The sequence below is a fragment of the Kwoniella pini genome, chromosome 2 (assembly GCF_000512605.2).
Source record: "Kwoniella pini CBS 10737 chromosome 2, complete sequence".
NCBI classification, from domain to species: domain Eukaryota; kingdom Fungi; phylum Basidiomycota; class Tremellomycetes; order Tremellales; family Cryptococcaceae; genus Kwoniella; species Kwoniella pini.
Genome location: NC_091717.1, coordinates 44,188 through 58,368, shown reverse-complemented (window position 1 = coordinate 58,368; position 14,181 = coordinate 44,188). Strand labels below are relative to the sequence as shown.

At 45.2% G+C, this 14,181-nt stretch overlaps 5 protein-coding genes across 5 annotated transcripts; 2 read left to right on the top strand and 3 right to left on the bottom strand.

The window, feature by feature from the left end:
- Nucleotides 1-102: 102 nt before the first annotated feature.
- On the bottom strand, nucleotides 103-3,764 carry I206_101344 (uncharacterized protein; the record flags this gene model as incomplete). The annotated part of the gene is made up of 14 exons (XM_070202376.1): nucleotides 103-129; nucleotides 183-233; nucleotides 296-955; nucleotides 1,012-1,083; nucleotides 1,155-1,509; nucleotides 1,578-1,754; nucleotides 1,844-1,905; nucleotides 1,962-2,034; nucleotides 2,091-2,369; nucleotides 2,456-2,691; nucleotides 2,756-3,169; nucleotides 3,242-3,392; nucleotides 3,488-3,596; nucleotides 3,677-3,764. The coding sequence occupies 14 exons, from the start codon at nucleotides 3,762-3,764 to the stop codon at nucleotides 103-105; spliced, it is 2,754 nt and encodes a 917-aa protein (XP_070058477.1).
- Nucleotides 3,765-4,148: 384 nt separating this feature from the next.
- I206_101343 (uncharacterized protein) lies at nucleotides 4,149-5,649 on the bottom strand (the record flags this gene model as incomplete). The annotated part of the gene is made up of 6 exons (XM_019158388.1): nucleotides 4,149-4,426; nucleotides 4,495-4,803; nucleotides 4,877-4,995; nucleotides 5,056-5,225; nucleotides 5,308-5,517; nucleotides 5,584-5,649. 6 exons carry the CDS (start codon nucleotides 5,647-5,649, stop codon nucleotides 4,149-4,151), a joined length of 1,152 nt encoding a protein of 383 aa, XP_019009001.1.
- A 1,055-nt stretch (nucleotides 5,650-6,704) lies between these two features.
- On the top strand, nucleotides 6,705-8,114 carry I206_101342 (uncharacterized protein; the record flags this gene model as incomplete). The annotated part of the gene is made up of 6 exons (XM_070202375.1): nucleotides 6,705-6,807; nucleotides 6,877-7,391; nucleotides 7,448-7,504; nucleotides 7,565-7,628; nucleotides 7,681-7,898; nucleotides 7,962-8,114. The coding sequence occupies 6 exons, from the start codon at nucleotides 6,705-6,707 to the stop codon at nucleotides 8,112-8,114; spliced, it is 1,110 nt and encodes a 369-aa protein (XP_070058476.1).
- Nucleotides 8,115-9,641: 1,527 nt separating this feature from the next.
- I206_101341 (uncharacterized protein) lies at nucleotides 9,642-11,509 on the top strand (the record flags this gene model as incomplete). The annotated part of the gene is made up of 4 exons (XM_019158390.1): nucleotides 9,642-9,914; nucleotides 9,979-10,059; nucleotides 10,120-11,109; nucleotides 11,171-11,509. The coding sequence occupies 4 exons, from the start codon at nucleotides 9,642-9,644 to the stop codon at nucleotides 11,507-11,509; spliced, it is 1,683 nt and encodes a 560-aa protein (XP_019009003.1).
- A 401-nt stretch (nucleotides 11,510-11,910) lies between these two features.
- I206_101340 (uncharacterized protein) lies at nucleotides 11,911-13,964 on the bottom strand (the record flags this gene model as incomplete). The annotated part of the gene is made up of 9 exons (XM_019158391.1): nucleotides 11,911-12,038; nucleotides 12,090-12,117; nucleotides 12,184-12,344; nucleotides 12,397-12,716; nucleotides 12,770-13,035; nucleotides 13,092-13,194; nucleotides 13,262-13,388; nucleotides 13,452-13,664; nucleotides 13,718-13,964. 9 exons carry the CDS (start codon nucleotides 13,962-13,964, stop codon nucleotides 11,911-11,913), a joined length of 1,593 nt encoding a protein of 530 aa, XP_019009004.1.
- Between the last annotated feature and the right edge of the window lie 217 nt (nucleotides 13,965-14,181).

Below are 14,181 nucleotides of genomic sequence, written 5' to 3'. Positions count from 1 at the left end.
TATGACATATTGATACATGGTGCATTGCACAGTATGTGTACATACAGCCGATTCTTTGGTATGGTCGACCGTCTGAATTCGTATTTATTCATCAAGATTTTTCTACATCCAGCTCCACCAATTGGCAGACTGTATGACAGATAATCAGAGACAAATCCTACAATCGACGAAACATCACTCACAGCAAGTTCATTCGAGTCATTCAACATCATCGGATCCCAGAATTGGTGCAACTTTGGTTATATATAATGTCAGTTTACTCAATGAGGGAGAACGAGGTATAAACAGTACCTACAAGCAAATCAGTAGCTGTATCCATTCCAAATTGACCTCCACTCATATTTGGGCCATCGCCTGTTCCTACTAAATGTTGCTGGAGAACTTGTTGGACCGCAGGCGCTACTCCGTTATGACTAATGTCCTGCCCTGAGGTATTCATGGGCGAATTGAAATCGTGTCCACCGTTTGCGGTAGGATTTATCATTTGGAGTTGTTCAGGCTGTCTCGTAGAAGGGTTGATATTGGTCGAAGAGGGGATATTAATTGCGATTTGAGTTCCATTTGAAGCTGATTCAATTAATCGTGTTTTCCATCCTACAATATCTAAATCTTCTTCTCCATTTGTATTCGCACTATGAATTGAATCCCTATGAGATCTAGATCCAGCCGTCGTTGCTGAGGATCGTTCTCCATTACCTTCGTCGTTACTTTCTCGATCAACATTCTCTCCAACCTGACTTTGGGATACAGTTATAATCTTGTTAAATACCCTTGAACGTAATCTAGTCAACCAATCATGATTTTGAATCATCGAAGTCGTATTGTTCTGCTTGATCAACAGAGAATAGACTGATATAGCTTGATCGATTGACGTTAATGCAAATTGCGCTAACATGGACGTTGGATTCCGTAATACCATTGTTCCAAGACATACTGCTGCTGTGAAAATATGGTACTGACAAGACATTCTGTTAAGCGATGACTTATATAGTTGAAAAGAGCTTGACATACCCATAAGAACCACTGTCTAGACGAAACAGCTGGATGTACTTCATATAACGTAGATACGATTTGGATAATAACCTATTTCATTTTTACCGTCAACATTGTCAGATAATGCTTTACAGCGTTGAGAGGGGGGAAATCCAATTCACACTACACCTTTCAATGACAGCTAAATAGGATCTTCCATAAACACTCCTTGTCGGATCTATAGGCTGATCATGCATAGCCATAACAAAATAAGGTCTATGCAAGAAAAGGACATGTTCTGAGATATTGAGTGCCAGTGTGAATTGCTGAAAAGTTTTCTTCAAATTACGACGGGTGATCTCAGGTGACTGTTCTTTGGCAAAATTTGTATCTGGATATTCACTAGGCAGGGACAACATTGAGGTTCGACAACGTAAATCGTATGGTAAAGTACGTTCGAAAGTACATAGTTGAGTGTAAAGCGATAAGATGGTATCGTATGACTCGAATTGTACGGACATTCCAGTATCGAGTATCCTACGAAAGGTGAATGGTCAGCTGAATTACAAAAACTCCTAGCGTTTGATAGATAAGGATGGCCTCACTTGGCAGACAGCTGTATTAATTCGAATCGTTTAGTCTGATAAGATTTTGAGCCTTCAGGATAATCAGACGGACCAATCGGAAAAGCAGTATCGATATACTGTAATGCCAGAGAAGTGGGACGAGAGAAACAATTTGCTTGGAGAATTTCGATTGCATACGCTGCCCAGAACACTTGCCTGCACAAAAGTCGATATACTATCAGCTTGTCTCGTCCTCAGGCTTGGATGGTTGGACCAAAATAGGAAAAAAAAATCACCAAGCTTACCTTCGCTCTTCAACCACATCAGTCGGTAGATTCCACCTAGCTCCATCTCGGTGAAGACCCATCTATGAGGGTCAAGATGTTCAGCTTTTCCTCCGCTCATGGTTGCGATAGAACTTACTGCGACGATAATCCGCATTGCCAGACCCCACAATGGCCAAGCAGAATCACCATTTCTACCTTTCTCAGTCTCCCTACGGTTCTGGTCAATCTCATAACAAATCCGGGGAGAGGAGGGACTGAGACATACAATAGATAGTGGGCCATGATGATCAGAGTTTGAACTCCCGCAATCGTATTATTATTCAAGAAATCGCCTTTCGTTAAACAGCCTTTTGCTAGGGAAAGATATTCGTTGGCAGTCGGATCATTTGGTGGTAATTCCAAATTCTGTAATGTTCCCATAGCTAATATCGCGAAAAGGAGTGCGAGCTGTTGAGGATGGACTGATCTATACGATTTGTTCGATATCGACTGAAAAATGCGATCGAATATCGGTTCGAAGAACTTTCGAGGTGCTGTGTCATGGCTGTGATTTATATAATCAGTGGGACCTTCAACCATTTACATGTTCAAGGTGGAAAAGCCATCGCTGAACCGGGAAACGTCACTCACTTCCATGCAAAATATCTGTAGTAGCTATCCATCAAGACTTCTGCGTCATCTTTGGGAGGCAAATGCGATAAGAGCGATTCCATTGTCGATGGTCCATTCGGCAGGGGGAATGGGAAAGATAAGAGATGCTCTGGAACGTTGCGCTTTATCCTATCAGGTGACATAGTTGGGACAGCTTGTTCCTCAGGTTCAGGACTTTCTGTTGATCCAGATGAATGCCCGTCTCCCATCTCTTGCTGCATGTGAACCCACAGATCAATCAATGCCAAAGAGCGCAATACTGTGTTAATCAGTACTCACGTTCTTGAGCCATTCTGTACCCGCTGTGGGCCCTAGATACCTTGATCTACCCTCTTGACCTATGACCAATGTCCCATGACTATGCTCGACAGGTGAGGGGAGTCCTGGTTCCGGCATGTTATTGGTCCTTAATTGATTCGCTGAATCAACGGGGATCAACTCGGAGCTTTTCTGCGGGCTGGATGCCATATGAGGAATAGGTATGGGAGGTAGTGGATGAATGCTACTATAATCTGTTGACGGTCTGATCCAATAATTCGGTTCATTTGGCAGAGGGCTCCCGTTTGAGCCATGCCTCTGATGTAGAGATGGATGTATCGGATAATCCCTATGGGACGAAATGGGTTGTCTGATATTAGAAATGGAGGGAGATCGATACCTCGGCGACGCGGATGGTCTACTTGTGGTGGAGCGCTGAATTGGTGAAATATGATGATGCTGGACGTGGTACGGAGAGCGGTGGTGACTCTGGTCTAGACTACTAACGGATGACTCTCTTCTTCGCTTGTTGTTGTTGTTGAAAGGATAATGATCAATCTCTGATGTGGGGGGCACATCTACTCCGTGATCTGCTAGCAGTGATTCCAAGGTCAATAAACGCTTCTGCAAGCTCTCAGCTGCTTTGATGTCGAAAACCCTAGCGAAGTACAGTCATCAGACATTGAATATCAGAAAGCGTCAAGGAGGTTCATGTAATGGCGTTTGGTATTGTCGAGATTGTTGGACACTCACTGTTTACGAGTCTCCTTTACGCCGTCTGGACACAATTCTGAACATTTCCTCCTTATACAGTTGGAGCAAGGTACTTCTCTATCGCATTTCAACTTCAATCGCCTGCACTCTATACAAGAAGGCTTGTCAGCTCTTACCATATCAATATAAATCACTTCGTGGCCTAATGAGGCATTGTGACGGACTAACCTGCACAACTGAGTTGAGGTTGCTTCGATCTCTTCTTGCTTTCATTGGATGGGCCCGCTTCGGCGTTGTTGGTACTGGAAGGTGACATCCTGATCCTGAACCTGAATCATGTTCCTGCTGCTCCACTGTCCGATACGGGCGAATAAGATGATTCTAAGCTATCAAGATGTCTGATTGATTACGATGATAGAAGCGAGATAAGATAAATGGATGAATGACTTCCGACATCGGGCGTGTTGATCAGCTTTTGGTTTTTTTCAGTCACATTTACCCGGACCGGGCAAACCGATCTCACGAGGTGAGCTCATAATTTCAGCATCACAGTCCCTTCACAACTAATAATGATATGCAAGCACGAGAAGTAAGATCGGCGCGAGGCATACTTTGACGATCAGGTGCGTAGCTTCGATGCATAGTAGAGTACACGTTGTCATTGAGTCAGACCATTGCACAGTACCTCAAATGCGCGTTTCTAATGTCCCACGCTTCCTTTCATACCCTTGGTAGCACTGTCACCATTCTTTCTAACCGAGTCAAACCATCTTTGTACCACTTTGCTCTCCTCCCAGGGCATCCTCTCACTTTGGATCTTGCCATCTCTAATGCAACGAGCTACCTCATCAGCTTCGTATGACATACCGTGATTACCGGCGTGAACAGGATGATGATGAGTGGTCTTCTCCTTTATTGATCCGATATAGCGATCCGGTCGGGGTATGATATGGAATGTCTCCGGCTTTTGAGGTGGATCTGTGAACGTTTCGCGATTAACTCAGTGTCAATTTGCCTGCCAAGATACTTCGCAAAGTTCGACTCACACTCGATGATGAGATCACCTTCCTCGCATTGGACTACAGCCGTGTTCTCTCTCAAGCCAGGTGCAGTGAGATCTGTCGTGAGTATTCCTCTACATAAACCATCCCATTCTACTATCCATCTCGAATCGAGGTCGACTCCCGATCTTTTATAAATCGATTGATGTGAAGAAACGACGTTGGGAGTTTGGTCTTTGTTGTGGGGATTTCGGTGTACCAACAGCATTGCCCATACGGAAGGGTATGGTCCCATGTCCAAAAGACTTCCCCCACCGAGTGCAGGGTCAATAAATCGATTGGAGTCGGGTTTGGCTAGGGACGTTCGTATCAGCACCGTGTTTGTCGTTCTGCGGTGCGCTATTCATCCGATCTATCAACGACTTACAGTCCAAATCATACTCCATCGAGAAGTCAGCAGCGAATCTTTTAGGTTTTCCAAGTTTCCCAGATCTAATGACTTCATCTACTGCATATGCGATAGGGTGAAATCTTGTCCATACGGCTCTGACACCATTCAAGAATCAGGTCAGCCTACTATTTCCGATATCCTGCAAGTACACTCACTCCATCAAAAAGACGTTCTTCTGCTGAGCGATGGCCACCAAATCATCCAATTCCTCGATGTCAATCGTAAATGGTTTTTCGCAAAGAACATGTTTACCAGCAAGGAGAGCATCCTTGGTGTTCTGATAATGAAGATTATGAGGGGTTCCGACGTAAATGGCGTCGACATTCTACACATTTTGTCAGCCGATCAGCGTTAATTTCAGATGGGCAAAGGGAGTGCAGACAGATTCTGTACTGAGCTACACTCACTGGATCATTGTATACGCCATCGTATGAGCCATGGGCTCTGACTTTATCTAGTCCACCATTCTTGACTCCCCAGGCGACAGGCTCCCCTTCGCCTGGTTTCTTTAATCCATCAATAAACCTCTGAGCTGATTCTACAGATCTCGACCCGACAGCAGTAATTTGATGAGCCACGTCCGACACCTCTCTTGTACTTGGATCAACTAATAAGTCCTGCCAATGATCGACACTCGATCAGTCAGCCAAAACATGTCTCGTTGGAAGATACCTCAGACTCACCCTAGCGAATTGACCAGAGATCTTCCCGGTAGCAATAATACCCCATCGAAGTGTGTATGGTGACATGATATGTTACGCGTATGTACACGTTTTTTGTATACAAGAATGTAAGTAGTAGTGAAAGTAGTGAAAAGGTAGATAAGTATCTTGTTACCTGGGATACGATCTAGGGTATGTATATATATGGAAAAGAGAATCCGCGGCAACGGACCGCAGAGCTTCGACTATGACGCATCTTTTGTTAGCCGACCTTCTTTCCATGTGTTCCGTCTGAGCTTCGCATAGAGTACAGTCCGAATGTGAGAAGCATGTCAGCAGCTCGAGGGCAGGGCAAAGATACAACAATTCGGAATGAGAAGCCGAGCACCAGCTTGTAGGAAATGGCACATGCGAAGCATAAGTTGTGCAAGAAGACGGCATATTCCCATATCAAGTGCGGGATATTCATCTGATATTCGCATGAAGAGCCCGTCGAGGGGTTCACCCCTTCCTTGGGAAGATCATGCCTGCCTTCTTAACATGTCTCGAGCGTCCTATCTGACTTGCCTTACGCGAAAAGTTAACCGTAATCATTTGGCAGCCCTCCCCTTTTCCACCTAGGTCTGGTAACAGCCATCATCCGCTTCATATCGCCGATTAAAGCACCATCATTCTTGCTACACTCCCTCTAGATTGAGTGGAAGTGAGCACACCGCGCAATCGACATCTGAAGCAATTCAATAGAGGTTCATTTGGCCGAAAGTGCCGAGAGTAAACATATGGTCCATGAAGGCGTTGCACTCGACCGCAAGATCGGCTCAATTCGCGCGAGTAAGACCGAAGTGTATGGCAAAGCTAGCATTAGATGAAAGCGATTGAAACAGTCCCTGATCACGAAGATATTGAGTTGGACTTCGCTCATATCGAAGATATTCGGTGTAAAGAGAATGAATAATGAGACTGACAAGTGAACGAGTCTAGAATAACTATTTTTGGAGGTTGGGTCGCTTTCAAGACCCGATAAAGCCGGAATTAATCTTGTTGTGATGACGTTTTGACAAAGTATATATAGAATTTCGAAATATCGTGTTGCAGAAGAATGAATCGTGATTAAGCATACCACCGATATTCCGACTTGAAATATGATAAGTAGACTACCAATCACTGGCTTTCGAACTGCTTTGCTACATCAGCGCGCACCTGTTCCCGTGGTCAATGGGCTATCGAAATCTATGAAACCGGGAGGTGAGAACGCTCTCATCTGGCCAAATCAGTTGAACAATATTCAGGCTAACCAAGTTCTCAACGACACAGGCTACGCGGACGGTTGTGCCGACATAGCTTATGCGTTGCAATCATCAGGAGAAACTATAATCACCCCCGTCCCTCAACCTAACCCTACGAAGGATCTCGAATGGTCTTTCCCCGACACGATCGAAGGTATCAGAGAAGCTATAAATAGAGGAGCAAACGTATTGTGGGCAAACACAAATCTGCATTCACAACATGCGATAGTACAGATCCAAGATGAATTGATAACCAAAGGAGTGAGATTGATGGGTCCAAATCCTCTTTCGGCCGAAAAATACGATGATAAGGAGTGGACAAATAGATGGTTAGCTCAGCAGGATGGGTTGAACGATTCGTTCCCAAGAAGCATGTTATATCGAAAAGGTGACGAGGACAAAGTCGCTGAGTTCCCTTTGCCTGCTATGGCTAAGCCGGTCAAGGGAAGAGGATCTCACGGAGTGACGAAAGTATCGACACCCAAGGAAATCAGAGATGCGCTTGAAATATTGCTTAAGGAGTCGGAAGCCGTGTTGATCGAGGTGAGTCATTGCGTCTGACTGTCCCAATGATGTCATATTGAACGTATCTTGTACAGGAATATCTAGCTGGAGAAGAAATCACAATAACCATAATGCCCCCGGGCCAGTACACTGTATGTTGACAATGCCCACCATATATGAAACGGCGCAACTGAAAGCTTTGTCTGAGATAGCTTGTAGGCGAGAAGAAGGAGCATTGGGCATTGCCTGTTGTTTATCGATACAACCAAATTAATGGTAAGTCAGCCAGAACGATACATTACCTCCGTCAAGTCTTTGCTGACCTCAGATCTAGGAGTTTTACCTTGGAACGGGACAGTGCCTGTCACCGACAACTCCCGAGTGTTATCCAAGGAGGAACATGACGCGGATCCAGCCTATGCCAAGGCTCAAGCTTTATGCGTCCGCGTCGCGCAATTACTCGAAGCTACATCTCCATTCAGAATAGACTGCCGTCGAAAAGGCAATGGCGGACCGTTCATACTTTTCGATGTGAACGCTAAACCAGTAAGTAGATCCTCGCTTTTTTGGACGTTTGTTGTCCATGTTGACTTTTCATATCATGAGCAGAACGCTGGTGGACCGGGAAGACCGGGAAGAGACAAGCAAGCAGCTTTGACGACGATGTCTGCCAACGCTATAGGATGGGGTTGGCCAGAATTCGCCGTGAATCTGCTACGTACTGCTACACCTCTCCAGGAAGTTCTGAAGCACAATAAATAGTAATAGATCTCCCATGCATGCATAAAGCTGAGTCAACGACTATTCAAACATCAGGGGTGTACAATTCTCTCCATCAGTCTTATGTTACACATCTTTTCAGGGTCCCAAATTTTGACAATAATTATGAGGCGAGGGAAATTCTGTCAAGGTTATGTCATTACATTATTCTTTGCCACAACGTCGGTATGGATTGAATACCCCTACCGTTACCGGTCGTCGTTGTGCCCGAAGTGTTTCGTAGTCGTTTGGGGTCACATGTCCGTAGATGGATCTGCTTTTGGTCCAAATTTAGACACCTCGCACTCGAGTATATTAACGAAAACTGGTAACAGCCGTAAGCTTTGACACGACGTCGTAGGTTTCAGTGGTCTCAGGAGGACATAGAAGAGGATGTGGGGCAGTGGGGCAACGATCGCCTGTAATCTTATCGTAATAATGTCCCTATACACCTCCTGATTGACTCAAATTCATGCCGGATTCCTGCTGCGCGCATTCAATTCACCACTGTCTGGACCCACCTCGGAAGACCTAATGCATTTCATTGGGCCGTCGCAACAAAGCCGGCGCATTGATCACCAGCACGAGACCAATCTCGCATCGTTATGCTGCTTCGGCATTAGTACGTCCGCGCCATCATAGTATCTGAATGTATGAGAGCTTCGACTTGCAATGTAATCTGGCTGATCCTATGACTCGACATACTCGTCTGCGACTTAGATGTCCCGTGATCGGATCATGTCCAGGTAATGAACCTTCGCAGACCACGGGCCGTCTATGAAATCGGACAATCGGCGCCGATCAGACAGCATAACTAAGGATGTGAAATACTCCCGTTACCTTTGTCCCAGTTTCGGTAGGTAGAAAAATAATGCTTCAAAGCCCAAACCGTAGCGTAAAAGGTACGAATAGTAAAATGAGATCAGCGGACTTGTGCCTTGGTCGATCAGCTCTGAGATCCGAGTTCGCGATCTTCCACCTAAGGGTTTGATTTTTCTCTCCTTTTGGTAATTTAATCAAGTTTCTGCGCAGATTTCTAGGGAAAGCCAAGATATCACAACAGATTTTGAGAAGTATCGGTGTTTCTTTTATCCGTAAGTGCGTATGTCATTTACAACAAACCCTCTCTCTGCCTTTCCTTTGAAAAATGGGTTTGAACTATAACATGCATCTGATTGGGATTGATCATGCGGCCCGCGAGTTGTACCATTTATTCGCTATGTTATTTTGCCGCTATTTTGCGGGGCTTACAAGAATAGCCCTGCGGGATTCCGGTGACCCCTCACCGGATCACGGGGCTCTCTTGGCAGGTTCGTAAATTCGCATTGGGTCAAACATTTCCGACCGGACCGTGCGATCAGAAAGGATGGGCTGATTATTGCCCGGTATGTCGGTGTCTCATAGGGGTATAGCTGAAGCGCGTGATCTGTGAGATATATAATCCTGACATCCTTTTGCGAGGATTGAAGATCTTTTTCCCTACCGCACACTCAATTTCTTCAGACTAATCGATTCAGGCAACCGAGCAAGATGGCTACTGAGAAGCACTACAGCCCAACCCACATTGAGGATGAGAAAGTTCTTCCTATCGACCATATAGAGACAGCTCACCACCAAATAGACCCCGAGGCACTCCACAGCACCAAGAAACAAGGTGCCAACAATCAACTTGATGATGCTGCGAGATTATTAGCGGAAGCTGGTGGACATGTGGAGTATACAGCAGAAGAATCCAAACGCGTCCTTCGAAAGATCGATCTTTTCGTTTGTCTGCCCATGTGTTTGGTATACTTCATCCAGCAAGTGAGTCGATGTCTCGAAGATCCATACGCCAAAGTGGCGCTAACGATACGCGAAAACCCTGCAGCTCGATAAGTCCTCTGTCTCCTACTCTGCAGTTTTCGGTTTACAAAAAGAAGCCGGTTTGGTAGGAACTCAATACAGTTGGGTACGTTGCGGTCGATTTGAATGTACATGCCTAAGATAAGAACTGACCTTTCGCTTGCAGCTCTCTAGTATTGTATACATTGCCCAACTAATCTGCCAACCTTTATCATCTTACGCCTTAATCGTTTTCCCCGTCAAATACTGGGTCATGTTCAACATGATATCCTGGTCGATTGTCACCATTGTCACCTGTGTTGGAAAGAACTTCACCGGATTGCTCATCTGTCGATTGTTCCTGGGTATCTTCGAAGCCACCATTCTTCCTTCATTCGTCCTGATCACCCAAATGTGGTGGCTGAGACGGGAACAGTCATATCGAACCATTGCCTATCAAATTGCCAATTCATTCGCTGCCATCTTCGGCCCTCTTCTCAGTTATGCCATTGGTAAAGCAACCGAATCTTCAAACGTAATCAGACCTTACCAAGGTATTTTCCTTTTCATGGGTTCCTTCTCCTTGGCTTTAGTACCTATCGTCTGGTGGTTGATGCCCAACTCTCCCACTACTGCCAAATTCTTGCGAAATGGCAACGACAGACTGATCGCTATCGACCGATTAAAGGAGAATAACACTGGTACTAAGGCTTCCAAATTCAAGTGGTCTCAAGTTCGGGAGACTTACAAAGACCCTAAAACCTATATGTGGGCTGGTATGTGGTTCTGTGCCGCTTGTCCTTCCGGAGGTATCGGTGCTTTTGGTGGTCTCATCACCAAGGGTTTCGGATTCAACACTTTTACCACCATTCTCATGCAAATCCCTACTGGTGCTATCGGTATCACTGCTCTTTTGCTCTGCATCTTCATCACTAACCGAATCAAGATGAGATGGCCAGTCCTCGCCGTGGTCGTTCTCTTCCCGATTGCCGGAGCTGTCAGTCTCACCCAGGTCAACCATAAGAAGGTCGGCGGTCTCATGGCCTCGTACTACGTAGCCTACCTTTTCGCTGCCATTCAACCGTTGCTCATCTCTTGGTGTAATTTGAACGCTGCCGGTACCACTAAACGAGTGGTCACCACTGCTACCATGTTCGGAGCCCTTACTATTGGTAATGTGAGTGTACCTTACCCTGACCGAATCCTCAACAGCAGAGCTGATTATCCTTCACCTACAGGTCGTTGGTCCTCAAGTATACTTGACCCGAGAAGCACCTAGATATCACACTGGTCTCTATGTCGACATTGGTTGTTGGTGTGTCGAGTTTATCTTGGTAGTCTCAATGGGTTTCTACCTTAAATACCTCAACAAAAAGCAAGAAGCTCGACGAGTCGCACTAGGTCTCCCTGCCAACCTAAAAGATATTTCTATCATGGATACTGCCGAAGCCGATGCTTACAAGCTTGAATTGGAACAAATGATGGCTCAAGCTGGTGTCAATCGAGACTTGCTGAACGAGAACGCTTTCGACGATATGACCGATTGGGAGAACCCTATGTTCATGTATGTCTTGTAAAGGATTATATCTATTGAATGGGATTGTAGAGCTATAATAACATATTTGGGAAGACATCTGTTCATAGTTCGGAAAAGGGTAATTTAGCGTGTTATATTTATTAGCTTCATGATGTGAGATGTGTACGAATAGTTGAAGTGATCCATATGCATGTATGCATTTGCATGATACACGTATAAGTAGTATTACCGCTTTCAATTACCGCCTCCGGTTCGGCTCTCAAGAGGCTATTATACAAGTCATACTTCCAATTTGCCCAATTGACAAGCAAATAACGACCATACAGGTGTGTGTGGTACAGCTACATACAAGTCTTGCTGAAAATTCTAAAAGGTCAAGCAAGTGACCCCATTTTGTAAATGGGCTGAAAGGTAGTTATCAAATTTGCCTTTTACACTTTGCTATTCTTCATAGATGGGGTCCCCTTGGTCCGTGGGAAGTCTGACACGAGGTCCATGATATCGCTTCTTGGCATAACCATGCCACAAAGCGACCAGAACAACTCCGAAGAATGCAGCAAAGACAATGACTAGGCCCATCATCAGTAAGTCTCGGTGCTGCAGGACTATGCAATACTCACCATAATTCATGTTATCTGGTGTGACAGGCTGCGATGAATATGATTGTCAAACTCGAACCTGAGTTGGGAGTACGATTGATATTAATAGACTTACTCTGGCTGCTGGAAACACATATATAACCAGAGACTGAATAACGAAGAAGATCGAAATCAAATTGCAAATAATACCCCATTTGCCAAGGTTATGTTGACGATCCGGGAACAGCTTATTTAGTCGTTTTCGACCTCCGAAGAGCATACAGGCGCACGGGATGGCTAACAAGGTGGTTAATCTTGGCTGCTCATGCTTTCAAGAAGGGTTACTTACTATAAGAGATGAAGAAGAAAATAGTGGATCCACCGGTGAGTGAATTGAACGCAGCTGCAGGTCCAAATTGTACGAGACCGACCAGCAGAGCTATCACGACAGAAATAATGATACCGTAGATCGGTTCCCCCAGTTTGACGGTCATGAAGACACTCCCGTAAGGCAGCATCCCATCTCTAGCGAAAGCCATAAGAGTTCTTCCAGCGGAGATTGTGTTTCCTCTTGTAGCGTTGCTGAACACAATTAGGAGGATGAGGATAAATATAGTAGTAGCTGCTTTAGAATTTGTGGCATCCATGCAGATCTGAGCGAAGGGCAATCTATGGGATAATGTGCATCAGTACCGCACAAGAGCAGTAAGAAATAAACTCACCCATATCCAGTACCTAGAACTCTGCCTACATCGCTTATAGCGAAGAGTATACAGACAACAATGATCCAAGCAGAAACACCGCTAAAGAGGATAGTCCAATTAGCAGCCTTCGGGCCTTCTCTCTTCGCGTTAGGTAATTCCTCAGAAACGTGATATACGATGTCAAAGCCGACAAAGGCATATGTTGAGGGCAAGAGGCCGATAAGCCAAGCGATTACGGGAGAATTCCATCCTGTTTCATTCGTTATGCTGGCGAAAACAAATGACTAAGCCGAGAACGTAAGCGCTCTCGAAAGAGAAGTGGTTAAGCGGACCCGCTCACACCTGAGGCCCGTGGACTAGCTTTGGCCAGAAGCGTCACGACGATAACAACGGACCCCACAATAGATAGTACCATCAGTCCTAAGTCGAGTCGTCGATTTGCCCTGCCAATTTAATTTAGTAATTTAAAACTGATGCAGAAAAAACAATATGACGATCTTTACAACTTACTTGGAACCAACTCCTAAGGCTGACAGAGGAGCGAACATCGTCATGGCAATGAAGATGCCGTACTGCTTGCCTGGAGTCAAGATGAAGTCCGGGTTGTTGACAAGGATGATGGACGCGACCATGTTGGCTGACAGACATGAAAGAAATTTAGCGTCCGCAGATCAATTGGTCGTGAGTGAAAACAACTCACTGCACAAGTATGCCGCTGCAGCTATACCTAGCCATAATCCTATTACATTTGACATACCGGTCGCCCAGCTGATAGCAGCTCGGGCTTTTGGGGGACTAAGCATTGCTGCCCAATGATATTGTCCACCAGCAGTGGGGAACACGGCAAACATCTCTCCATGACTAAGTACATTTGCCATCGTACATATGGTTGCGTATATGAACCCGTATACGACTAAAACACGATTGATAAATGTCCGCAGTCAAGGGGTTGCCTTCCTAACTTACCCGCTGTTGGACCACCTGCTGTTAAGATAGTCGAAAGACTGACAACCAAAGCCACCCAGCTGTTAATACAGGAGAATGCAAGACTGAAGACGCTCCAAAAGGTGAAAGCGTGTTTATCTAAAGGTCTGATGTCTCCATTACTGTCTTGTCCTGATTCTAGAGGTATTTCCTTTACTTTCATCTCTTCCGGCAAAGACGTCTTATCGGCTGAGCCTGCCTTATAGCTGTCTTCGACAGTCAAAGTCATTTTCTCTAGGACTAAGGTGGAAGACGCGAACGTTAGAATGTTAATCGAAGTTGCGGAAAACACAGGTCATTATGATGACCTGACTATGCTTATAGGGCCGTGAGGTTGATTTTCTATGTTAGCATGATAAACGATATCTCGGGTAAGAGTCCACCTTTCTTGCAACGAATCTCGGTAAAATCAACGATACAAGGCAGACGTCAGGGGAAGAGGTAGG